This window comes from Canis lupus, chromosome 8, assembly GCF_003254725.2.
Source record: "Canis lupus dingo isolate Sandy chromosome 8, ASM325472v2, whole genome shotgun sequence".
NCBI lineage: Eukaryota > Metazoa > Chordata > Mammalia > Carnivora > Canidae > Canis > Canis lupus.
In genome coordinates, this window is record NC_064250.1 from 44,095,485 (window position 1) to 44,122,826 (window position 27,342).

At 37.3% G+C, this 27,342-nt stretch overlaps 1 protein-coding gene across 1 annotated transcript; it reads right to left on the reverse strand.

Annotated features, from left to right (window-relative positions):
- Window positions 1-1,557: 1,557 nt before the first annotated feature.
- Window positions 1,558-27,342, reverse strand: LOC112658020 (cytochrome c oxidase assembly protein COX16 homolog, mitochondrial). Its single transcript, XM_025444151.3, has 4 exons — window positions 27,096-27,342; window positions 19,531-19,602; window positions 4,979-5,041; window positions 1,558-1,993 (listed from the first exon to the last, which is right to left on the reverse strand). The coding sequence occupies exons 1-4, from the start codon at window positions 27,162-27,164 to the stop codon at window positions 1,877-1,879; spliced, it is 321 nt and encodes a 106-aa protein (XP_025299936.1). The 5' UTR covers window positions 27,165-27,342; the 3' UTR covers window positions 1,558-1,876.

A 27,342-nucleotide genomic window follows, 5' to 3' on the forward strand; every position in this document is an offset into this window, starting at 1 on the left:
TCTGCTGACACCATAAGATTTTTCTTTAATATTCACAGTGAGAACCTGGTGGGACTCTGGGAACTAAAACACAAAAACGTGCCCCTGGCCTAGTCTCCAAGAGTTTTTTTTAACTCAAGTTAGTCCATGCTCACTCTCTAGTAATTAGTCAATTGCCCTTCAAGCATTCCTATCTGATGCTGGCTCCAACAGTGGCTTCAAGGTCGTTTCTCCTCCAGGTACCTGTGATCCCCTCTATTTGTCTTTCTCACGTTTTCAGGTGGTGGTTTTGTTCTGTGTCCTCCTCAATTCTCCCATGGATCAAAAGATAGTTGTTGATTTTCAGGTTTTCAGCTTTTCCTTTGTGTTAGGATGGGAGGTGTGACTTCCAAGGTTCCTACATGTTGGACCAGAAACTGAAGTACCTGTGCTGTTTTTAAAGAAACTGCCAAACAATTCTCTAAACCAATTGTACCATTTTATATTATGCTAGCAGCATGTGAGAGGTCTAGTTTCTCTATATCCTTCCCAGCATTTAGAATTGTCACTTTTTTATTCCAGCTATTCTAGTAAGTGCGTAGTGATTTCTCAATGTAGTCCCAATTTGTATTTCCCTCATGGTTAGTCATGTCGACCATTCTCTTCATGTGCTTATTTGATATACTCATTTACACTCCTCAGTGAAATGTCACTTTGTGTCTTCAGGCCATTTTCTAATGAGACTGTTTGCTTTTCAATTATTGAGTTTTCAGAATTCTTCATATAGTCTAGATAGTAGTCTTTTAGCAGATAAGTGGTTTCCAAATATTTTCTCTCAGTCTGGATTATCTTTTCACCTTTTAATGGGGTCTTTGGAAAACAAAAGTTTTAAAATTTGTTAAGATCCAATATATCAAGTTCTTCTTTTATGAATGTTTTGTTAAGAACTATTCATCAAGAACTATACACTAAATCCTGAAGACTTTCTGCCTTCTTTTCCCAAAAGTTTTAAGTTTTTCATTTAAATTAGATCTACTTTGAGTTACTTTTTATATAAGGAGCAATGTTTAAATGGAGGTCTATTACTTTTTTGGGCCCATGAAATTCAATTGTTCTTTCAGATCTCTATCTCTATCATCATTTCTCATCACTAGATAATCAGCCTAGCTTCTTTTTTGCTAAAACTAGCCACTGAAAATAGTGTTCTTGATTGGACAAGAGGTAGGTCGATTTATAATTTTTTTGGCAACATAAAGGGGAGTATTTCAGTTGAGACTTTAGGCATCTGGAAATTAATGTAAAAATATCAGAGGGTGGGGCAACAAGGCTGGCTAAGATAGGGGTAAAAAGAAGAAAATAAGTTAAAAAAACCCAACTTCTCTCAATTCTATCCTTTTGCCTAGCATTTAGATCACAGCAAACCTTAAGTTAAGAAAATAAGAACAAAACTACAGTTAACTGTAAATTATGCTGAGGCATAAAGCATACCTTAAATCAGTATTTCCAAACTGTAGTCATTTATGGAATACTTGAATAAATGTTCCATATCTATATATAATATGTACTACATCATAATTTTTGCCTTAATCAGGAGCAATATAATTTTCTTAACATGTTTTAATAGTATCAATACAATCATCAGGTGATACTTTGGAGACTGATTTTATACCATGTGAGGGACTATAAGTAAAACCAAAACTCTCATCAGCCTGTGATCGATATTATTTTCCCACATAGGTTTGACATAAAATCACTGCCTGAGGTTACTGCGACTTTTTATCAAGATTATCTGTCATCACATTACTCATAACCGGGCTTCTGCAGTTCTGAAATTTTCTTCCCATTGAATATGTAGTGGGTATTCCGATTGATAGGTAACATTTTTGTTTAAAAAAAAAAAAAAAAAGAATCAATTTAGTCAAGTTGTCTTAGTCTTAAGGATTTCTGGATCTCGTCCTTGGAGGAAGTCAGGATCTTCCCAAGGCCTGGGTCCTCGAATATTCTTCCAGTCATCAAAAGTGGAGTCCTTCATTTTCTGTAGGGTCACAAAAATTAAAGTATATATATTAGGGTAAAATCCCTGTGACTTTTATTAGGACATTACTGAATGAATGAATAAATAAGTGAGTGGAAAAAATCCAATAGGCCCTCAATTGTAATTTTAACAAGTCAACTGCATATCATACATAATAACTGAAGTAATGGCATATCTCTTAGGATTTAGAATTTCTCGTTTGCTATTGATATTAACTAGACTATCTTTCATACTTTCCCCTTCCCCATCAGAATAAAATTACCAAATTAGAGAAAGAGTCTACATACTTTATTTTTGAGAGCACAAAGAAAGGCAAGAAGCCGGGAAAACAAGAGTCCAACTTTAAAGGCTGTTTCTCCATAATAATGACTAGCATGGGTTAGCATCGGTGAGAGTAGTAAAAGAGAGGAAAAGAACAAAGGTGGAGACCCTACAATCTGCTAAAACAAAGAAATGATGATTTATCCTGCACCTGAGAAATAAGCCTGAGCCTGCAAATGAAAGGACATTCCCCACAGATGCCGGGAGTAAATCCCTTTCTGTCAATAAAACCTAGCTTCAACTACAGTTTGGATCATTGTACCTTCACAGTTAGTGTGAAATGCCTCTCAGCACAGAAATGAAGGTAAGATAAAGGATAGAATATAAATGTTTCTTCATCCTTCGACACCACTCTGACACTAAATTTCCTGTATCTGCTTTGATTATTCTGAACTTATTGAGTAAATAAAATGGAAAAAGAAGCTCAGATAACACAGAATAGCTTATATCCAGATATAGGGAAAATGATACAAATTTACATTGACACTTGGATAATAAGCATTTCTCTTTTACTAACAAGCTATATAACCTTGGGCAAGTGATTTAAGTCATCTGGGCATTAATTCCCTCATAAGTAATAATAAAATGGCTCAACCAAATGGTCTACATGGTGTCTTCAATTCTTAAATTCTATGGTTTTCAAAATAACTAAAGTAAAATTTACTCCCAAACCTTCCTTAGCATCACTACATCACAAAGTGCTTACAGATTGAGAAGTAATAAGTTACAAGTTTGGACAAAATAATGGGGAAGTAGGGAACTGAAACCATTCCCTAAAGGTCACTTAGAATTTTGCTAGGAGTCTGTATTAAATATATGTGGATAGGGGATCCCTGGGTGGCGCAGCGGTTTAGCGCCTGCCTTTGGCCCAGGGCGCGATCCTGGAGACCCGGGATCGAATCCCATGTCGGGCTCCCGGTGCATGGAGCCTGCTTTTCCCTCTGCCTATGTCTCTGCCTCTCTCTCTCTCTGTGTGTGACTATCATAAATAAATAAAAATTAAAAAAAAAAGATTTAAAAAATAAATATATGTGGATAAACAAAGTTCTACGAATTTAATGTGCAAGGGAGTAAATTATTTTCAAGTATAGTTATGAAATTATCCAAAGTTATTAAAAGGCTTAAAGAAAGAATGACCTTTACCCAGATAACATAAGATATATATGTTCAAGAGAACTTAAGAATTATTCTTAGACGGGATGCAAGGCTGACAGAACAACTTCACATAAAAGTGTTTCAGTCTTCAAAGATGCAAGGCTGCAAGGCTGACAGAACAACTTCACATAAAAGTGTTTCAGTCTTCAAAGATCTTTAGTAATTGAAAGAGTCTCTGTGGAATTTTGTAAAACATGTAGTCATTGAAGACTATCCCGTACGTGTGTTGGGCAAGACCATCTAAGGCTTACCACTTAGCAACCAACTGCTACAGAATTGGGCATGATACAGAATCAAGAAGTGCTGATGAAAAGCAGTGTTACTGTTGGATTTTCAGCCCTGCTACACTGGAGACCTCTCTTTACTATCAGGTAAAGATAGTATCTAGCTGCTACTTTAACATACACCTGAGACACCAAAAACGCTACTCTTTAGGAATAAGGATTATGCCCAGAGTAATACCTACTTTAGACTCACACCAACAGAGCTTAAAGCCAACCTCTGACAAGATCCTCTAGGGAGACAATTTGGAGAATGAGTCCCATAGAGTTACAGAACTTTAGGAAACACCAAAGCCTTTCACAGATCTTCCCTTAAAAAGATAAAGCCAAGCTCAAAATGATTAGCCAATAATGGAACTGCCTGCTAAAATGAGAATCAACAATCTTCACAGGTCTCTTCAATGTACTATTCACAATGTTCACCTTTCAAGGAAAAATACCAAAACATACAAAGAAAGAGGAAAATATGATCCACAGCCAAAAAATCAACAAACTATAAGAAATGGAGAACATCTTCCCTCACCACATGCGTAATACCATGTGCTATTAAACACTTTCATTTTTGCTAATCAGATGGGTGGACAGTAACACCCCATTATAATTTTAACTAACTTTCCTATAAGTTTAGTATCTTGTCATATGTTTAAGAATGGTATTTTTTCCTTTTCTCTGAAGCTTTACATTCTTTGCCCATGTTCCACTGACCAACTAAAATATTAAACTTTTCCATATTGATCTGTAGATGCTTTTCATATTTAAATAAGTTAATTCATCATGATAAAATATACAATATTTTTAGGACTCCCCATCTAACTAGTGACTTTATATATATTATTTTTTTAGGTTAAACTTTTGAGTTTTTATATATACATTCCTCAATCTTTACTTTTAAAAGCTTTTGAATTTTGTATCACATTTAAATCAGCTTTTCTGACTCAAGACCACCAAAAAGAATCTCTATTTTTTCTCCTAGTATTTTTAGCCTTTTTGTACTTTTAAATTCTTGTTCCACCTAGAATTTATTCATTCTGATATATGAAATACAGATCCATCTTTATTTTGTTTTCAAATGACCACACAGTTGTCCCAATACTATATTGTTTAAGGTAAATAATTTTTTCTGCACTAGTAATAATTTAAGTTCACCTTAAGACAGAATTAGTCACTGACTTGGAAAACTGTTACAAAAGAGAGATTACATTAACATATAACATGTTAACATATGTACCTCATACTCTGATTCCAGTGACACTTTATTCATTTTCAGTTTTTTTTCTAATTCTGGATCAATCTGTAGAAAAGAAAGAAGAGCCATAAGTTGTTTAAGTCTGTTAGATCCAATTTTGAATTTAAAAAGTCATATAAGGGATGGTTGGGATTGTATGGCAGATCACAAACATATGATAAAATCTCTACCATCAGATGAATCATATAGTGATAACTAGCATACTGCTACCACTACTACTACAGCTATCAGCAGCTAATTTTTACTGAGCACTTTTTACATGCCAGGCATTTTGACATATATTATCTTTTAGTACTCACAAAAATATACAAGATAATTATTATGATAATGATCACAAGTAAAGATAATGGGACATAGAGTTTTAATTACTTGTTGAAGAGGAAGAAATTGGCTTTGAGCCTTGGCCTTGTGCCCCCACAGTCCATGCTGTTAACCATCCCCTAAATGATGTTATTACATATAAGTAATATAAAAAGTGCAAAAAATATAACGCTGCTCTTGAAAACAAAAAAGGATACCTTCAATACACCTGAAATAAAGAAGTATCTAAGAAAAAATTGGACAGGATTCCATTGTGGTAAATAGGAGCTGATGCCATGTTACCTGTATGTGGCAAAGTGTTTGGGAAAGAAGAATGTGATTGCTAAAATCCATAAACAACAAAACCCAAATTAAAATAAATGCAATAGCAGAATCGTGACTGAACACAGCTTAAGACCAAATTAATACACTACAAATACAACCTGAGGATTCCATTAGAATGATGCACAAGAGTTGAGATGAATGAAAGAAAAAGTATATTATGAAAGCTAGACTCAAAAATTCCAACACACATCTATGAGGGGTTTCAGAATTAGATAACAAAAAGAATGGAAGAAGGGATATAATTAAATAATTGACCAGTGATTAATTAACATTTAGAAAAACATGAGTCCCCAGATTGAAACAACACAATAAAAAATAACTGCAACAAAATAAAAACAACCCATTCTTAAGTAACAGTAAAACTTTAGAATACTAAGGATAAAAAAAGAAAATCTCAAAATCAAAAAAGAGTGTAAAGACTGTATACTTACAAAGGAGCATGGATTAGAAAAAAGACTGCTCATTAGCAACTTTGTACACTAAAAGATGATAGAATTATATCTTCCAGTATTGCTATTGAGGGAGGATTACTTTCAAACTCAGTTTTATTTTTACTATTTTATCTTTTTTCTTTTTTCTTGACTTCTGTTTGATTTTTTTCTCACTCAGTTTTGAGTGGTAGAAATATATACAAACATCAATAATTATAGTAAATATTGAACTCATCTATTAACTACGAGAGATTTTCTGAACTCTGAAAAATAATCCAGCTATACACTACTTATAAGAAATGCACGTAGAAAAGAATGAAAGCACAGGCTGACAGTAGAGGGTTATAAAAATTATAGCAAAAAACAAAACAAAACAAAACTGTGGGGACAGTGATCAATAAATAGCAGTATTTACAATGAACAAAACAGAGTTCAAGGCAAACAGTATCAAAAAGGAACATTTTACATTGATAAATGGAACTTTTCAAAAATATCTAAGAATTATAAAATACATTTTAAAAAAGAATTATAAAATATAGGGGTGCCTAGGTGGCTCAGTTGGTTAAGCATCTGCCTTTGGCTCAGGTCATGATTCCAGGGTCCTGGGATTGAGTCCTACATCAGGCACCCTACGCATATTTTATAATTCTCTCTCTCCCTCTGCTCTCCCTCACCCTGTGCTATCTCTCACTCTCTCTTGCTCTCTCAAATATATAAATAAAACCTTTAAAAAGAAAGAATTATAAGATATGTGACTACACTACTTTAAAATATACGCAGTGAAATGGATAAAAATGTAAGAAATAAACACAAACATTCTAGAAGAGTTTAACATAACTTTTGCAGAATCTAATAGATCAAGCAGATTATAATGTGATTATTGAAGATATGAATAAAATAATAGGATTTTTCTAATAGGCATATAAAGAATTTTGAGCCCAGAAAATTTAGATTGCCATTTCCCCTCAAATACACACAAGATATTTATAAGAATAGAACTTGTTCTAGGGGGATGCCTGGGCGGCTCAGTGGTTGAGCATCTGCCTTTGGCTCAGGGCCTGATCTCAGGATCCAGGATGGAGTCTCACATTGGGCTCCCTGTGGGGAGCCTGTTTCTCTAACTGCCTATGTCTGTGCCTCTCTCTCAATGTCTCTCATGAATAAATAAATTAATTAATTTAAAAAAAAGTGAAGAGTCACCTTGTTGAACCATCTTTTTCATTCTAATAGTCTTAATCTTCTTGGGCGGACAAATTTCTTGGCAGGCAACATTTCATCTGCACATAATCACATTTTCAATTCTTTCTAAACTTCATACCACTTATTTCTTTTTGCTGTTTGACTATCCATGCTATGAGGCTATACCTCTAAAATAGTACTAAAAAAGTAGCTATAATTATGGATATTCTTTTCTTATTCTTAGCTTTAATTTTAATTTTAATTAAATTTAAATGAGAATACTTCTAATGTTTCTTTATTAAGAATATTTACGATGATTACAGTTAATAGAATTCAACAAAGTGGCTAGATTGACACACAAAAATCAATCAACGTGCATGGATCTACTTACAAAATCAATAGGGTTTCTTTACTCAAGTGAAAACCAATTAGGAAATGTCAGAAAAAAGAATCCATAACCAGAATAGTCTTATCTATTTAAAAAAATTAAATCCATAGCTAAATGCATTTTTAAAAAGAAAGACTGAAGCACAGGAGGTGTCACTGGTAAATTCTATAAAATATTTAAGGAAGTAACACCAATTTTACACAATCTGTTCCAGAAAATAAAAAAGGAGGCAACCCAACTCGTGTTATGAAGCCAGCTTTGTTACCCTGACACCAAAACCTGACTGTTGGGGAGGAATTTTTCCTTCTTCCCTTCTAGGTTCATTGGCTGGCCTAATAATTAACTGACATAAAATAGAGGAATAGGAGAAAAACTAATTTAATTATGTATGTATGGAGGCCCACAAAGACATGACACTCACAGGTAGCCAGGCAATTGAGTCAGGCAATTACATATCATTCTTAGCTAAGGAAAATGAGATACGGAACTGGGACTTAAAAAGGTAAGAAGACGGGATCCCTGGGTGGCGCAGCGGTTTGGCGCCTGCCTTTGGCTCAGGCGTGATCCTGGAGACCCGGGATCGAGTCCCACGTCGGGCTCCCGGTGCATGGAGCCTGCTTCTCCCTCTGCCTGTCTCTCTCTCTCTCTCTCTCTCTCTCTCTGTGACTATCATAAATAAATAAAAATAAAAGGGTAAGAAGCCAATTCACAGGAAGATGAAAAGAGCATATGTTTGGTAAACAAATGTCTACCATGCCACACAGGTAGGTCTTTCTGATATAAAAAGTTACATCTGGTAATAGGTCTCTTCCTAGTATAGGCCCTCCATCTAAGTTGCTTTAGGCAGTTAAAGGAGAGATAAAAAGCTTTCCCACAGTCTCCTGGGTTTTAACTTCAGCTGAAAACAATTCACATGCCCAAATGGCTCATTTTGGGACAGCATATCCTTCCTCCCCTCAAGACCACATAGTAGGAGGAAAAAGCAAAAACTAAAACCCACAAAAATCTCTGGAGGAATCTCTAGTGGAAGAGTAAAAATAGCTTTCAAACTAACAGAACAGTAAATTAATAAAATATTATTAATCTAAAAGAGAACTAAAAAACGGCAAAAAGAAATAATTGTAACAAATAGCACACCAAAAGAAAGCATATTTAAACCCAAATATATAAAAAATTACATTTAATGTAAATGGATTTAATGATCCATTAAAAATAAGACTATTAAAAACATATATTCTGTTTATAAAAGATCTACTTAAAACTTAAGTTTATAGAACGGTTAAGATTAAATAGAAAGCTAATGAAGTCAGGCTTTAAGGGAAAAAAAAGCATTATTAGCAAGCCAAGTATTAAGAAAAAGACAAGAGAGGGACGTCTGGGTGGCTCAGCAGTTGAGCATCTGCCTTCAGCTCAGGGCATGATCCTGGAGTTCTGGGATCGAGTCCCATGTCAGGCTCCCTGCATGGAGCATGCTTCTCCCTCTGCCTCTGTCTCTGCCTCTCTCTATGTGTCTCTCATGAATAAATAAATGAAATCTTTAAAAAAAAACTAAAGAAAAGAAAAGAAAAAGAAAAAGAGGCCCAAACAGAGTCAGTTATGCTAAGCTCATGTCACCAAACTGAAACTTAATATCTAATATAAGTTCTGTCCTCCCTCAGGAATGTAATCTTAACCAGTCAGTCTGGAATTTCCTGGTCAGCAGTAGTAAGGTAAATAAACTACGTGATTGTCCCTCCTGTCCCCCAAAGAAAGATGAAATAATGTACTCTTTCTTTGTCTCTGCTCTATTCATCCTACAGTCTATTTTATACAGCTCTTCAGATCTCCTTTCCATTTGCCTGATTCATGAATCACTGAATAAAAGCAATTTGATCTTTAAATTTATTTGAATTTTGTTTTTTAACATTAGTTTCCTCACAATAAAAACTCAAATCCTCATCAAGATGTAGTAACTCTGAAATTAAATGTGCCTAATATCATGAAATGGAGTAATAGTGAGATGTTAGCACAATTTTCTCAGTAGCAGATAGAAAAAAAGATTTTAAAAGTCAACACTACTGAAAATTTGAGAAAACACTACAAACCTGACCAAATGGATGTATTTATTAATTTCCTGACCAAATGGATGTATTTATTAATTTTTAAAATATACCCAACAATGCCAGATATACATTCTTATCAAGCACACATTGTTTATATATAAACTGATCATATGCTGGGTCACAAAGCAAGTCTCAACAAATCTCAAAGAATGAACTCATTGAAAATATTCTTTGATTACAATGCATTGAAGTTAGAAATCAATAAAAAAGTAATTTAACTAGAAAATCCCCTATACATATAAACTAAGGAAAAACACTTCTAAATAGCTTATGGACAATTGAAAAAAAAATGATTGTGAACATATTACATATTAAACTTGCATGGCATAGCTAAGCCCATATTTAAAAGGAAATTAATCAGCTTACAAGCATATATTACAAAAAAAGATGGAAAGGTAATGAGCTGAGAACTACCTCATAAAGTCAGAAAAAAGAAAAAAAACTCAAAGGAAAAAGTAAATTAAGAACAGAACTAATTAAAGGTCAAACAAATGCATGACAAAAGAACCAGCTAAACCAAAAGCTGTTGATAAATCTCAAGTAAAATTGACTTAGAAGAGAAGTAAGAGTTAGAATGAAAAGATCAACAACATAAATTTTATGGGTAATAGATACTGGGATAATATGAATACTTTTAGGCCAATAAACCTGCAAATTTAGACAAAATGGACAAATGCATAGAAAAATACAACTTTCTAACATGTAACAGAGAAAAAATAAACTATTTAAACAGTATTATTTAAAAAAATTAAAATAGGGACACCTGGGTGGCTCAGAAGTTAAGCATCTGCCTTTGGCTCAGGGCGTGATCCTGGAGTCCCGGGATCTTTTCCCACATCGGGCTCTTTGCATGGAGCCTGCTTCTCCCTCTGCCTATGTCTCTGCCTCTCTCTCTCTCTCTCTCCTGTGTCTCATGAATAAATAAATAGGATCTTTTAAAAAATAAATAAATAAAAATTAAAAAATAAACAGTATTATAATATATAAAGAGCTGAATCTGTACTTTAAAATCTCACATAAAAAATTAAAATAAAATAAAATCTCACATAAAGAAAAACCCAGGTTCAGATGGCTTTACCAATGGATTCTACTAAAGAAATAATGCCAGTGTACAAAAAAACTTCTAGTTATGTGGTGAGCATAAGCTTGAAGTCAAAACTTGAAAAAGACAGTAAGAGGACAGGCCAACTTCACTAATGCAGAATTCCTGAAGAACACACTACAAAAAGAATTCAACAACATACCAAAAGACAGTATACCATGATCAAGGTGAGCTCATTGCCCAAGAAGGCACAGTTAATTTGAAAATCACAATGGAATTTGTAAATAAACTAATACAACAGAACAGACAACAAAATAGGCACAGAAGAGCAGGAAGGAAAAAATGTTGTCTCTAAATGGTACTCGGACAACTTGTTGTCCATATTAGGGAAGAAATCCTATAAGCAGAGTTAGGCGTCCCCAGAAAAAGAAAGACCCAGACATAGCTTTTTTGATACAAAAGAAGTCATTTTAGGTCCCCAGCTATCCCCTCCCACCATTCTCCCCACACACCCCCACCCCAAACTGTGCCTTACCAACTCTACTTGCCCAAGCATACTTCTTGCAGAACTATCTAGGGGGATGTGAGAATTACAAAGAAATGAAAAAACAAAACAAAACAAAAAACAAAAAACAAAAAAACCCACGGTAGTTAAGAATTTTAAGAGAACAAAGGGAATGCAACAACTGTCTCTAATAGGCTAGTAGATAGTCTAACATATCAGAGACACACACACACAAAAAAAATCAATGGTAAAAACTTCCAGTGCTGTTTCAAAAGTAAAGATTGACCTAGCATATTCTTGAGTTGTCTTTGCAGGATTGAAACTAGCAGAAAATTTAAAGCTTGTTTTTCTTTTCTTTTTTTTTTTTTTTTTTACGATTTTATTTATTTATTCATGAGAGTCACAGAGAGAGAGGCAGAGACATAGGCAGAGGAAGAAGCATGATCGCTGCGGGGAGCCCGATGTGGGACTCATCCAGCCTCCCGGGATCATACCCAGGGTCAAAGGCAGAAGCCCAACCACTGAGCCACCCAGGAGTCCCTAAAGCTTGTTTTTCAAAGAACTCTCTGTCATCAGCTACTGTTTCTTTTCAGACCCCACTAACAAATACACTGGCTGTCCCTTCAGAAGCTTGGACTCTGGGTCAGGTGATATGGTCTGATGTAGCTTCGGAACATAGGTGAGGTTTGCTGGGGTGAGGTCCGGAGCCGACCACCAAGAAAGAATTCTTGAGCTGTCTTTGGTGCAAAATGGTAGTTTTATTAAAGCATGGGGACAGGACCCATGGGCTGGAAGAGCTACTGCCCTGGAGGTTGTGAGGGGTGGTTGATTACATACTTGGGAATTGGGGGAGGTAAGGAAAAGGGAGGTTTCAAAAGGATTTTCATATGTTAAAGAAGACTCACAGGATACTGGTGGCCTTGCCATTGTCAAGTTAAGGTTTCTTTTCCTTCTAGCAGGGCATTAAAATTAAGATAGTTGGGAGCTTCCTGAAGGAACATTACACTCTGCCCACTTCAAGTATCTGTCAGTGGGCTGCAGGTTATAAGGACATTTAATGGTATCTACATTTCCTTCTGGAAGCTAGGTTATTGATTTTAAAAAATGCTTTGTTCTTTTAAATTACTAAGATATCTGTAACCTGAGGGGGACTCATGTCTTGCAGGATTATGATCTCTGTAAATTAACTGTTTTTCCTTTCCTTAACTTTAGGGCAGCCAGGAGTGCCTGAGGAATGTCACACATATCCCACCTGGGGAGAAGGTAGGGGGTTACAGGGTGTCAGCTTCTGCATTGTCCTCAGCTAGCCTTCTGTTTCCTCATCAGTTCCAGCCCAGGAACAAGCAAGGCCCTGCATACCTTACATGAGATAACCAGTCCAAGATCCCATCCAGTTCATACTGGCTCACAGATCATGTCCATAGCTCCTTCCCCTTGTCCAACAGTTACTCTGCTTCATCATAATGTTAAAGTCTCTGCCCCAGGAGGAGCAAAGGCTTCATAATATAGGATGAAGGTATAGGCATGTTTTCTAAGTATATCTACACAACCTTATTCCTGCCTTTATGTGTGATGACAAAGCTCCTCTTTCTGAATATTCATCCTAATCTTAAATAAAAAGAACTCTCTCACCCATGTTTGGGTAGTCACCGATTTGGAAGTTATTCCTGTGATCTCCTTATCTGCTGCAAATAAAGTTTCCTGTGTATGACAACTCCACCTGCTATAATTACCTGTAGATCACCTACTGTAATCTCTGTCACTCACCAGGAGCAAATGGACTCACATTAGTGTAGTTACAATCAGCTCGGTTATAGTTCCTCCAATGCATGTGGGTTTTTTCCAAACCACCGAGCAATTAACTCAATTCTGACACCGCCTACCTGAAGATAGAGTCAGATCCCATAGGTTAATGGCTCAGTCATCCAAGACAGCCCTCCACTCCACTTCACACACAAATTGCAAATCCAGGATGTCACCTATACTTCTGACTGGCTATAGACTGGAGGTTCCAACAACCCCTCCCAGAGTTTGATCCATTTGCTAGAGCAGCTCACAAAATTGAAACATTTTATGTATAAAATGCCAGATGGAAGAGGTATTCTCTAGGACAGCCACTCTCCCAGCACCTCTACCAGTTCCCCAGTTAGAAATCTGTCCAAACACTACCTTTTTGGGTTTTTATGCAGGCATCATTACACAGGGATAATTGACTGAGTCCTTGCCATTGGCAACTGATTCAACCTCTAGCCTTACTCCCCTCTATGGAAGTCAAGGGGTGGGACTGAAAACTCAATCCTGTCTCACAAGGCTGGCTCTCCTAGCAAGTTACCCAGGGGCATTTCATAAGTTTACTAAGAGAACAGGAGACACCTTGATTGCTCTCAGCACTTGGGAAATTCCAGGGATTTTAGCTCAGTGCCAGAAACTAGGGCAAAGACTAATTACATATTTCTTTATAAATCAGAACATCACAATTCCTCAAACCGTATACAAAAAAAGAAAAAAAAAATCAATCCCATTTGGGTTCCATATCTGCAGATCTGAGTACAAAAGGCAAAATAAAAATTTTAGCATTCATACAAAAATATTTATATTCTAGAGTAAAAAATTATATTTGAAGATTATATTTGGAAAAATATACTTGGAGTTAAGAAACTTCTTAAAAGGACAAAAAAAGTATAAAGTACAAAAGGAATAAAATAGATTACACTAAAATTTGTTCATCAAAAGATACCATTCAGATGACTAAAAATTAAAAAAAAAAAAAAAAAAAGATGACTAAAAATTTTATAATCTGGCATATATAAAGAAATCTTACAAAACAAAATGAAAAAGGCCAACAAGCCACAGGAAAAATGAGCAACTAAGAGCTGAAATATCACAATAGAGGATAAACAAAAAAGGAAGCCTAAGTGGCCAATAGAAATAGAAGTGATCAACCTTAATATTGACTCCTGGAAAAAAAAGAAAAAGAAAAAGAAAACAAAAAAGAAAAAAGAAAAAAAGAGACTCCTGGGTGGCTTAGCAGTTGAGCCTTTGCCTCAGAGTGCTATCGGGGTCCTGGGATGAGTCCCACATCAGGCTCCCCATAGGGAGCCTGCTTCTCCCTCTGCCTTTGTCTCTCTGCCTCTCTGTGTCTCTCATGAATAAATATAGCCTAAAAAAAAAAAAAACAAAATCAAAAAAACAACTCACTCCTGGAGAGTAGTAAGGGGATTAGCCCCCAGTCTATCTGCCTACCAGAAAAAAGGATAAACCCTTTCAGGAGGAAAACAATATCACCTGGAATCTCTACAACTGTTTACAAACAATACCTAATATTTAATTTAAAAATTATAAGGTATGTTCAAAGACAGAACATATACTCACAAAACCAACAAGAGAAAAAAATTAGACAATAAAAGCAGATCTATAGTTAATGTATCTTGGGGATAGGATTTTAAAGTAACTCCTATATATTCAAGATACTAAAGGAAAAAGTAAAAACATGACTTCATTGAAGATTTCTCCAGAGTATTAGAATATATAGTGAAGAATTAAATGTACTTTGGGGCATCTGCATGGCTCAGTTGGTTGAGTGTCTGCCTTTAGCTCAGGTCATGATCCCAGGGTCCTGGGATGGAACCCTGCAGGAGGCTCCCTGCTCAGCTGGGAGTCTGCTTCTGTCTCTCCCTCTGCCTCTCCCCCACCATCCTGCTCCTGCTCATGTTCTCTCTCTCTTAAATAAATAAAATCAATTTTAAAAAAGAGCTAAATGTGATTTTCAAAACAAAAAAAATACTATAACTAAAATCACTAAATCAACGAATGACTTTAATAAGAGATTGGACACAGCAAAAGACAGGGTTAGTGACTGGAAGATAGAACAGAGAATATAAAAATTAAAAGTAAAAAAAGAATGGGGAAAAACAAAACATAAAAAAAGCTATTAAAAATGTTGGATACATCTGGATTAGAGTCTCATAAAGGAAGTAGAGAAAAAACTGGGCAAAAGCAACATCTGACAAAATATCAACAATTTTTTATGTTTTCTGTGGTTTCATTAAATTCTTCAAAGAAAACAATAAAATAACACAATCATTTAGCTTTCTCTTTTAGTGATGTTTGGATCATGCTGGCATTGGTATTATAATTGTTCTCATGATCTAAATCTTAGAAAACATGGTCACACATTTACAATCTTAAACTAGTACTCTTTTAAAGTAAAAAAAAAAAAGACTGTTCATGCTAAGGATTATAATGTACTTAAATGTACACTAAGGTCATACTACTTGGAATGATGTAACATGATGATCTACTATCGTGGGTCTGTGGTTGTTTGCATTAGAAGTCAAGAGGAAAAAGAACTATCACCACTAAGGATGATGGATAAACTATGCCACATCTATTTCACACTTATTTTTTAGCCTACCTCTTGGGTTCTGTACTTGCCTTTCCACTTTCCTAACCCATGACTGAGAAGCAGGAATTTCTGCTTTCTGAAATGCCAGACTTTCAGTCCTAAAATCAGGAACAGTTACAAGCAAATTCAGGTCAGTCAGTCTGAATCAATATCTTTTCCCCCCTCCTCAAAACATCTCAATTGAATTTACCCTCCCTTAATCTTCCTCATCTGTATTTGTACTCTCAACCTCAGACTTGGCCCCACCTTGATCTCCACAATCTTGCCCTCTTGACTCCTGCTTGCTCTCAACCTCTCAACCCTTATAACCCCTACCAACTTCAATTAATCTTATCCTGTCAGTCCCTCTCATATTTAGTCCACCTCATCCTCTCTACCTTGTTTGAACTCAATCTCACCCACTGACTCTTGACTTCACCTGAGTCTGACTTCTGAACATCAACCAACTTGGACCTCTCAATCTCCACAGGTCTTGTGTCTGATCCTTCTCACCTGAACTCTGTCCACTCAGCCTCCTTCTGTAGACCTTGACCAACCGCATCCTCTCAACCTTGTTCTCTTCAACCAACCTTGTCCTCTCAATTGCAATGAACCTCATTCTTTTAACTTTATCTTTCAACTTTATTCTTCTCTTTAGTGTAACCTCATCTTCTAGACCTCTCCTCTTAACCCAATCTCATTCATTCTCTCCTTAACCTAGTGATTGACACTGCCATTTATGTAGTCCTCAAAACCAAAACCTCAAGCCATGCAAGATCTATTCATAGTTTTATATGTATCATATTAGTCATCAGATACTATCAATTAGCTGCTAAAAATTGCTCTGGAACTCATTTGTTTCAATCTTCATTACAAATGTTTCATTTCAAGTTTCATTACTGCCCATGTATACTACTGCTGAAGTGCCCTAACAGATCTCATGTCTCCCTTCCCACTTTGTTCAATCCCCATCCATCTTGTCCTCCATGGCCAGAGAGGGATTTTTAAAATGAACCTCTGACCATATGCCCAATACTTTGCTTGTGTTACAGAATATTAATCATTTCCACCATTTAGCTAGCACTCATTCTTTTTTCTTTTTTTAAAGATTTTATTTATTTATTCATGAGAGACACAGAGAGAGAGAGAGAGAGAGAGGGAGGCAGAGACATAGGCAGAGGGAGAAAGAAGCAGGCCCCATGCAGGGAGGACGATGCAGGACTTGATCCTGGGACTCCAGGATCATGTCCCAAGCCAAAGGCAGATACTCAACCGCTGAGCCACCCAGGCGTCCCACTAGCACTCATTCTTAAGGTCATAATTCAAAGGCTGATGCTTCTAGCAAACCTTCTTTGTCTAGGTCTAAACTATATTCCTCTTTTTGAAGTTCTAGTAATGTTTTATGCAAAATTCTAATACAGCATTTTACTAGGCAATTATATAACTTGTTTGAGTACATTTTTATACTGGATGTCTTCCAGCCTCAATTATGCCATAAGCTTTGTAAGAACTAATTTCTTACAAATGAATCTTTATCTGTAAGATCTGACACATGATAAGCACATGACAAATATGAAATTGTTTTTCTTTTTTTTTTTAATTTTATTTATTTGAGAGAGAGTGAAAGAGAGACAGAGAACATGAGCAGGAGGAGAGGCAGAGGCAGAGTGAGAAGCAGACTCCCTGCTAAGCAGGGAGCCCATCATGGGGCTCAATCCCAGGACTCTGGGATCATGACCTGAGCTGAAGATGAACACCTAACCAACTGAGCCACCCAAGTGCCCCTGCAATTGTTTTTCAAATATATACATGTTATCCCATTTCCAAAAGTCAGATTATTATAACTTTCATCTTAAAGGGAAAGGGAAATTTTTTTCTTTTTTTTTTAAGTTTGTCTTTACTTATTCATGAGAGACACAGAGAGAGAGGCAGAGACACAGGCAGAGGGAGAAGCAGGCTCCCCACAGAGAGGGTGCTGAAGGACTTAATTCTAGGACCCTGGGATTACAACCTGAGCCAAAGATAGGTGCTCAACCACCTGAGCCACCAAGGTGCCTCAGAAATAATTTCTTAATAAAATAGGTGGAATGCTAACAAACTTTCTAATACAATTGATAATTGCTCTATTCTTGCAGAGAAATTGTATATTCTTTTTAAATTTAATATTTACTCTAATACTTATGGTCTTTAAAACTAGTTGGAGCTGATGTTTCTCTTATTTTTTTTTCTGTTCTTTTTTTATATAAATTTATTTTTTATTGGTGTTCAATTGATGTTTCTCTTAAACCATGAATTAACTGAGAAAACTGAAGAAGTCTTTAATACTCTTTACTTTCCTACCAATAATAATTAATTAATAGAATTAATATACATTATATAACATATTTCATTAGCAGACTTCAGTAATACTGGTAGAAAATTTTACTTATATGTAAATATTATATATATGTATATGCATATAGGAAATTATATATATGTTTTTAAGATTTTATTTTCTTGAGAGAAAGCACGAGCAATGGGAGGGTCAGAAGCAGTCCCTGCGACTGCAGGGCTCAATCCCAGGACCCTAGGATCATGATCTGAGCTGAAGGCAGACACTTAAGCAACTGAGCCATCCAAGGCACCCCACATAAATACGTATATATTTATATATTTATATGTTTATTTAATTTATTTATATTAATATAATATATAATTAATTAATATATAATTTTAAATATATAATTTATATTAATATATTAAGTTATTTGTTTATATGTTTATTTATATTTATTTAAATATATTTATATATAATATATACTTTATATATTATATATTTATTTATTTACTATTTTATATATATATATTTATAACATGAGAAATAACTCAAATATCAGATGTAGTCACAAACAAAAATGATATACTTCTTTTTTTTTAAAGATTTTATTTATTTGAGAGAGAGAGAATATAAGCAGGGAGAGGACAAGAGGGAGGACCACAGGGAGAGGGAGAAGCAGATTCCCTGCTCAGCAAGGAGTCCTGAGATGCAGGGCTCATCCCAGGAACCTAAGATCATGACCTGAGCCAAAGACAGACATTTAACCATCTGAGCCCCCAGGTACCCCCAAAACTACATATTTCTGAATGAATTCACCAGAGTTAATTAACCAGAGTTCTTATGTAACACTTGGCCTAAATTTGTTAGTAACTACATAATCATAGAGGGTGAAAATCCTAGCACTACTTCTATTTTTTTTTTTTTTTTTTTGCACTACCTCTAAATAGCCATATAACCATAGGTAAATTACTTAAGCTCTCTGAGCCTCAGTAAAATAAATTTCACGAGTAAAATAAATTTCACATACACACACATATATATGTATATATAATTTTACATATAATATATAAATATGTTATATACCTATATATATAAAAGGTAACTACCATTATTTATTTATTTATTTATTTATTTATTTATTTATTTATTTTACTACCATTATTTATAATGAGAAATAATTTTCCTTTCCTTCAGTATTAGTATGTCATTATACTTTATATATCAACATAATTTATAAAATTACTGGTATTAATATGAAATAGCTAATTTATAATTGGAGTAATAAAATGGGAGTGAATATATTTTATTGGAGAATGCAGTATTGCAAATTTTCTAATGAATAAGATTACTGAATTCTTTGCATTTCATGATTCATTTCCATATGATGATTAATGTTGTCTTAAAGAATAAGAGCCCAAAGATCATATGTCCACCTTGAAAAATTAGACAGAACTCAGACAGCTTAGTACACTGAGTATACACATCTAAGCCAGAACATATGTATAGACAGACACGTATCAAACTCCAATTACAGTCCTTACTTTAATTTTCACAGCATCATAGCGGATTTGTGAAAACTCGCGAAGACCAAAAGAACCTCCAACAATCAGCAACTGAAAGAAAGGAAACAATCAAACAAAATAGAAGGTCAGAATTCAGTCTATCTACAGATTACTTATCTAAATGCCAACAATGGCAGCTCACACGAAATCCAACAGGTTACTTTCCTGGTGAGTTAGCATTCATCTGCTCAGAGTAGATGCAGTATATATACACTGTCACTAGGAAACATTTTATCCTATTACCAAATATCAAAGTCAGTACCCTAGCCTTGTTTGTTTGTTTTTAAAGATTTCATTTATTTGAGAGAGAGAGAGAGAGAGAGTGGGGAAGGAGCAGAAGGAGAGGGAGAGAGACATGCAGTCTCTGCACTGAGCGCAGAGCCTGACACAGGGCTTGATCCAAGTACCCGGAGATCATGACCTGAGCCAAAACCAAAAGTTGCATGTTTAACCAACTGAGCTACCCAGGTGTCCCCAGTACCCCATACTTATATTCCACTTTATGGTTTAAATAACATCATCACAAGCATTAAGCTAAGAAAAAAATCCATTTAACAGATGAGGAAATAAAAGCATAGCCAACTAAAAGACTTGCCTATAATTACACTTGGTAAAGCTAGAAATTCCCTTTTAGCCTCATTTCTTCAAGACCAGAATTCTTTTGGGGCGCCTGGGTGGCTCAGTGGTTGCGTGTCTGCCTTCGGCTCAGGGCATGATCCTGGGGTCCTGGAATTGAGTCCACATCAGGCTCTGAGCAGGGAGCCTGCTTCTGCCTCTGCCTATGTCTCTGCCTCTCTGTGACTCTTATGAATTTAAAACAAAACAAAAAAAAGACTAGAATTCTTCCAATTTCATGATTTTGCAAAATCAGCCAACTACACAGTAGTTGGCTTCTCCATTTTCTTACCAACTAATAAAAGGATCTAATAAAATACACCACACTTCTCAATATGTGGCAAACCTCAAAAGATCCCTCCAACTGCCAATGCTGCTTTATCATCTCCTCCAATAACCTAAAGGGCTTTCACCCATAAACTTAAAGCTGCAAAAGTCTAGGAATTTGGATAAAAATAGTTTGATCTCTACCTTCCTTTTTATAAAAATATACTAATATTACCAATTAAAGAAATATGAAGATATAAAACATTGTAAAATATAAAATGTCACAATTTTGAAGTTGAAGTACTAACAAAACCTTGAGGATATAAATTTTAAAACCCAGCAAGTCAGACCACATAAAAATTCTAAATGTCTATCCTGACAAATAAATGAAATAGGGACGCCTGGGTGGCTAAGCGGTTAAGCGTCTGCCTTCAGCCCAGGGCATGATCCCCGAGTCCTGGGATCAAGTCCCGTGTCAAGCTCCCTGCATAGAGCCTGCTTCTCCCTCTGCCTGTGTCTCTGCTTCTCTCTCTGTGTGTCTCATGAATAAATACATACAATCTTAAAAAATAATAATAATAAAACCCTCTTGACTTTTACCCCAAAACTTTCTGCCTCAATCTTTCACATCCCAGTAAATGTCAACTGCTCTCATCCAGTAACTCAAGCCAACTTCTTTGTGATCTTCAAAAGCTCCTCTCCTTCGTATCTCATGTCTAAACCATCCCTGAGTTCTCTCACCTCCACTTTCAAAATAATTCTTGAATTTGACAATTTCTGACTATACCTTCTTCTAATATTCTAGTCCAGGCTACCTCTTTCTGGAACTCTTTCTGGAACTACTACAATCACAGTACCCACATGGTACATAATGAAGAAGTTGTCTGATCTTTGTCTTGGGTTCCTGGGAGGAAAGTACTAACTTGGAATTTCTTGAGTGACAGGAATATCTTTGTCATTGATGGTGAGTCCCAAGGACCATGCCTGAGTTTACCCTAATGAGGTGACTCATAGTAGGCCCCTCGACAGTTGCAGGATACAGGTGGGCCATGCTGGAATGACCAACCATATGACTAGAAGGGTGGGGCTTTAAGTCATATGATATTAACTTGACCTCCCCACCTCCAAGGAAAAGGGGCTAGACACCGAGTTCCTTCATATAGCTAATGATTTAATTAACCATACCTGGGTGATTAAACCCCGATTAAAAAAACTCCTGGACACTGAAGCTTGGTTGAGCTTCCTGGTTGAACACATCAATGTGCAGGGAGGGTGGCAGGCCCTGATTTCACAGGAAGAAAACATGGAAACTCTGCATTTGGGACCCTCCCAGACCTTTTGGGTCTCTTCTTTTGGCTGTTCCTAATTTGTAGCCTTTATAATAAAAATTATAATTGAAGTATAGTGCTTTCCTGAGTTCTGTGAGCCATTCTAGTGAATTATTGAACTTGAGGGAGTTAATAGGAACCCAAGAATTCGTAACCAGTTGATCAGAAGTATAGGTGGTCTAAGAATCCCAGAGCTTTCAGCTAGTGTCTGAAATAAGGGGAGTTTCATGAAGGATTATTCCCTTAATCTGTGAAGTCTGTGCTAATTCTGATTGGTGTCAGAATTGTATTGCATCACCTACCACTCATTACTACAGTATCTACACTCCTAACTAAATATCTTCATTTGTGCAATACGTCCCATGTCGTCTTATGTACTGAAAGACCCTGATTCATCAATTTTCCATTTTCTAGATCATGAAAATCTTGCTTATTATATGATTCACCATAAAAATGTTATTATTTCTCCACTTATTAACAAACTTCTCTAGACCTCACTTTCTCATATTACTATCTTCTTTCCTTGTTCCTATCTGCTGTAAAATTTCTCAAAGTTGTTGATGCTCACTGTCCCTTCCACTCTCTCTTAGACCCATTCCAACCACCAATGACATCCAGGTTACCAAATCAATGGTTGACTCTCTGTTCTCATCTTATTTCATGAGTAAAAGTTCACAGTTGATCATTTTCCCCCTTTTCTCTTAAACCTGGTTTTTCTTTTACCTGAGAATACTTCTTAGTGTCCTTTATTGGTTTTTCCTGTATACCTAATCCTCTAATGTTAGAGTACCCCAGGGCACAATGGTTAGTCTTCTCTATCTACATTAATTTCTTTTGTGATCTCAATCAATCTTAGAACTTTAAAAATATTCACATGTTGATCATTAACATTCCACCTTTAGAAGGAATCAAGAAGGGGAACCTGGGTGGCTCAGTTGGTTAAGCATCTGCCTTCAGCTTAGGTCATGGTCCTGGAGTCCTGGGATGGAGGCTGTATTGGACTCCCTGCTCAGCAGGGAGCCTGCTTCTTCCTCTCCCTCACCCTCTCCCCCTGCTTGTGTTCTCTCTCTCAAATAAATAGACTCCCTGCTTGGCAGAGAGCCCCATTCAGGCTTGATCTCAGGACACTGAGATCATGACTTGAGGTGAAACCAAGAGTTGTACACTTAACCAACTGAGCCACCCAAGCACCACATGATCTGACAAAGATTATAAAGTAATCATTAGAGGCACCTGGGTGGCTCAGTGGTTGAGTGTCTGCCTTCAGCTCAGGTCACGATCCCAGTGTCCTGAGATCAAGTCCTGCATCGGGCTCCCCGTGGGGAGCCTGCTTCTCCCTCTATGTCTCTGCCTCACTCTCTGTCTCTCACGAATAAATAAATAAAATCTTTAAAAAAATTTTTAATAATGCAATCATTATAAAAATGTTTCAGAAAGCAGTAACAGATGTTCTTAAAACAAATGAAAAATTAGAAAATCTCACCAAAGACATAGAAAAAAGAAACAAAAGGTGACATCAGTGAAATGGCAGAGTAAGAATCTCCAAAAATCTTCTCCATCAAAGCAATGAAAAGATTGGCAAAAGTTCTCAAATCAACTTCTTCAAAAATCTGAAAATTAAGCAAAGGCTTATAGTAATGTTTTGAACATTTCCTAAAGAAGACTGAATCTCAGTAAGAACAGAAAGTTTGGTGGCATTTTTATTCCTACCTGTTCACCCCAGCTCCATGGTAACCATGAAAAGAAACAGCATGCAATAGTGGTACAAAGCAGTAACCTCTGGAGGGGCCAAATGGGGTTGGGGGCTCTTTAAAATTTTATTCTCTGAGAACTGTCACTGCTTGACCAATCTGGTGGTTCAACAGAAACCTTAGTCACAAGGCTGTCTTCAGTTTTCCTGACTTAGAGCTCAACTAGCACAACACTCCCAGGAAGAATGTTGAAAAAATTCAGAGGCAATTGTTTAACATCAGGACTGACTGCAGTGGTAGGCAACAGAGCAAATAACAGTCTAACCAAAAAAAGCTTAAAAGGAAAATAGGAGAGATAAGGTGTCCACAGAGGACTCTGCAAAGTTCACACATATTCCTGAGAATCTATAAAGAAATACTCATAAATAGAACTGTGCCCATGTCGAGTGGTGTATATAAGCTCAGGAAAGATAATGAGAAAGTCCTAAACACTTATATATGGCTAACCTTGAGGCTCTGAGCAAGCAAGAAGTAAAAGCTCGAGGCAGAGTTGCATCCTGCCTGGCTGAGTGTTGAAGACACACCAAAACAAGGCCCTTGACAAAGATTTACTAGTCCCAGGTGTTAAGGAAACCTCCATTCAATTAAAAAAAGAAAAATAGCCCTTGGGAGTGCCTGGGTGGCTCAGTGGTTTAGTGCCTGCTTTCGGCCTAGGGCGTGATCCTGGAAACCCGGGATCAAGTCCCACATCAGGCTCCCTGCATGGAGCCTGCTTCTCCCTCTGCCTGTGTCTCTGTCTCTCTCTCTCTGTGTGTCTCTCATGAATAAAAGAAAAAAAAATTTTTAAATGAGCAAAAGATCTGAATAAAAATTTCTCTAAAAAAGAAATACAAATGACCAATAACCATGTATGAAAGGATGTTCCATATCATGTCATAAGAGAAATGCAAATCAAAACCACAATGAAATGCCTTCACATCCACTGAGGATATAATTTTAAAAAGATGGACAATAACAAGTGTTGGCAAGGACGTGGAGGATTCACTGCTGGTGGGAATGTAAAATGATGTAGCCACTTTGGGAAACAGCTTCACAGTTCCTCAAAATGTTAACCATGGAGTTACCAGATGACCCAGCAATTCTACCACTCGGTATATTACCTAAGAGAAATGAAATCATACATCCATACAAAAATTTGTACATGAATGCTCATAGCCACATTCATTATGGTCAAAAATGGAAACAATCCTAATTTCTTTTTTTTTTAACAGTCCAAATCTCATCCATGGATAAATAAAATGATAAATAGGATAGGATTAGGATAAATAAAATTGTCTAACCAAATGATGGAATATTATTTAACCATTAAAAGGAATGAAGTTTTGAAGCGTGTTAGAACATGAATGAATCTTGAACACTATGCTAAGTGAAAGAAGTCGGTTACAAAATGCCACATGTTGTATTGTGTTATTAAATATATAGACAGGAAATGACTGCTAGTGAGTATGGTATGTCTTCTGGGGTGATAAAATTATTCTAAAATTAGACAGTGGTGGGGGTCCTTGGGTGGCTCCGTGGTTTGACGCCTGCCTTTGGCCCAGGTCGTGACCCTGGAGACCTGGGATTGAGTCCCATGTTGGGCTCCCTACATGGAGCCTGCTTCTCCCTCTGCCTGCATCTCTGCCTCTCTCTCTCTCATGAATAAATAAAATCTTTAAAAGAAAAATAAAATAAAATAAGACAGTGGTGACAAGTGCATAACCACGAATATCCTAAAGACGCTGAATTGAACACATCAAAATGGGCTAATTTTTTGGTGTGCTGGAACCAGTACATCACTGGTCAGATCAGAAAGGTAAATTCTGAAGACTAAATGGGCAATGTGGAAGCTGAAACAAATATATCCTCCTTTTCAAGTAGTTTGGACAAGAAGGGAAGGAGAATAGTATTAGTGTATACCTGGTATTCCAAGTCCTCTTCTGTATGTCCTATGAAGCATTAGTATTTATCCAAGAGAGGAAATAATTTCAGCTCTAAGATAAATGTAGTATAGTCATTATGGCGTGTGCAACTGATACATGATGAAGAGGAGGTATCTTTTGGGTTCTTTCTAGCAGTGCTTGGTTTCAGAGTACTGAACTCCATTTTCCTCTCCTGATATATTTGTATATTTAGGGCTCATATTTTGAAACATGATCCTCTAGGTCCAGTAGGAGGTAGAGACAAGGACAGAGTAACACATTTGGGGAAAAGGCTACTGTGGCACTTTCTATTCCCTGAAATAAAACAAAAGAGGAAACCCCTAAGTACCCAGAAGGTACTTCCCCACTAGTGGTTTTAATATCCCAGCTCTGCTGATTTTTGAAAAATGAGAAACAAAATCAAATGGGGTTTCACTGGGACATGCAGGTGACCTCAAGTTAGTGACCACAACCACACTTCTGAATGGATCTCCATTTAGGGGGAAGAGGAGTCTACAGAAAGGACAGTTTTCACACATGCCCTGTTATCTACACAAATATAATTACTACATTTTCTTTTAAGACCGTTTTCTTTTCTTTTTCTTTAAGATTGTATTTATTTATTCATGAGAGACACAGAGAGAGAGAGAGAGAGAGAGAGGGAGGGAGAGACACAGAGGGGGAAGCAAGCTCCACGCAGGGAGCCCAGGACCCCAGGATCATGACCTGAGTCGAAGGCAGATGCTCAGCCACTGGGCCACCCAGCTGCTCCAAGACGGTTTTTTTTTTTTTTTTTTTTTTTTTAAGGTCACTTTTCTTCTTTACTTCTGCTTAGATGCAAAAAGCGGTACCTGCACCTATACCAATATCCGTATCAAAGTGACAAATCGTTATGTTATTAAAAGAAAGTGGCTTTGGTCCACACGCTTTATTGAAATGGTTTCGTTTACTAGGCCATCCAGGCTTGCCGAAGCAAAATAACTTGCCAAGGTGCAATAGCAAAAAATAATAATAATAATAAAATAAAATAGTGATTTTTTTTTTTTTTTTTTTTAGAAAAGGCGGGGCCACAGGGAGGGGAGCTGTCTGGCTGGGTTCCAAGTCCGGCTCGTGCTTCGTCAACCTCAACCTGTATCTTCAGGACGAAGTCCTCGGGGAACGCAGGGTAGGGCTGACGCCAAAAGTACGCTCGAAACGATCAACCGCAAGTCAGCGGCCTTTGCAAGGCTGTTACGATGCGTCCCGGCAACGGTCCTAAACACTCCCATCTCCACAAGGTTGTATTTTCGCTCATAACAACCACCCGGGAAGAACGACACCGGTTCCCAAACCAGGAAGCCGAAGAAAGGTGGAGATGCCCGAATTAAGGGAAGGCAGCCAGTTTCCACGACCCGCAGCACCGTCCAGGTGGAGCAGGGGGCTGGAGTGAAATCCGGCGCGCTCGCTCCCTGCTAACTGCGAGGGGAGGGGGGCAAAGGGCCCTCAAGATCCTAGGGCCACGGAACCGGGAAGACTCACGCCGCCGCCGCCAGCCCCTTCCTCGCCCGGGCGCGGCCGGCCCCGCCTTCCGCATCCGGGCTCCCCGCCTTCCGCATCCGGGCTCCCCGCCGCCGGAACCCAGCCCCCCCCACGCCCCACCCCTTCCGGAATCCCGCCCCGCACGTTCTCCTCCCGGCGCTCACCAGCATGGGGACCCCGTAGCGCAGGGTCTTGTTCTTGCGCAGGGCGCGCAGCAGCGCGTGTACAGACATGTCAGCTTTTCCGCGCACGCGGACGCCTAGTTCAACGGGCCCAGCGCGGCCTCCCGAATCCAAGCTCCCTCCCCAGGAGGGAGACCTTGACTTCGTCTCCTTGCCCTGGCCTCCCGGCGCTCCGTCCTCCCCCGTTAGGCCTCCGCCAGGCCAAAGCAATCGATGCGTCGTCACACGC

Coding starts and splice junctions, on each gene's coding strand:
- LOC112658020 (XM_025444151.3), bottom strand. CDS start 27,164: ATGTCTGTACACGCGCTGCTGCGCGCCCTGCGCAAGAACAAGACCCTG. Junction 5,042..19,530: donor ATGATGCTGTGAAAATTAAA/GTAAGGACTGTA, acceptor TCTTTTCTACAG/ATTGATCCAGAATTAGAAAA. Junction 1,994..4,978: donor CACTGGAATCAGAGTATGAG/GTACATATGTTA, acceptor GTGACCCTACAG/AAAATGAAGGACTCCACTTT.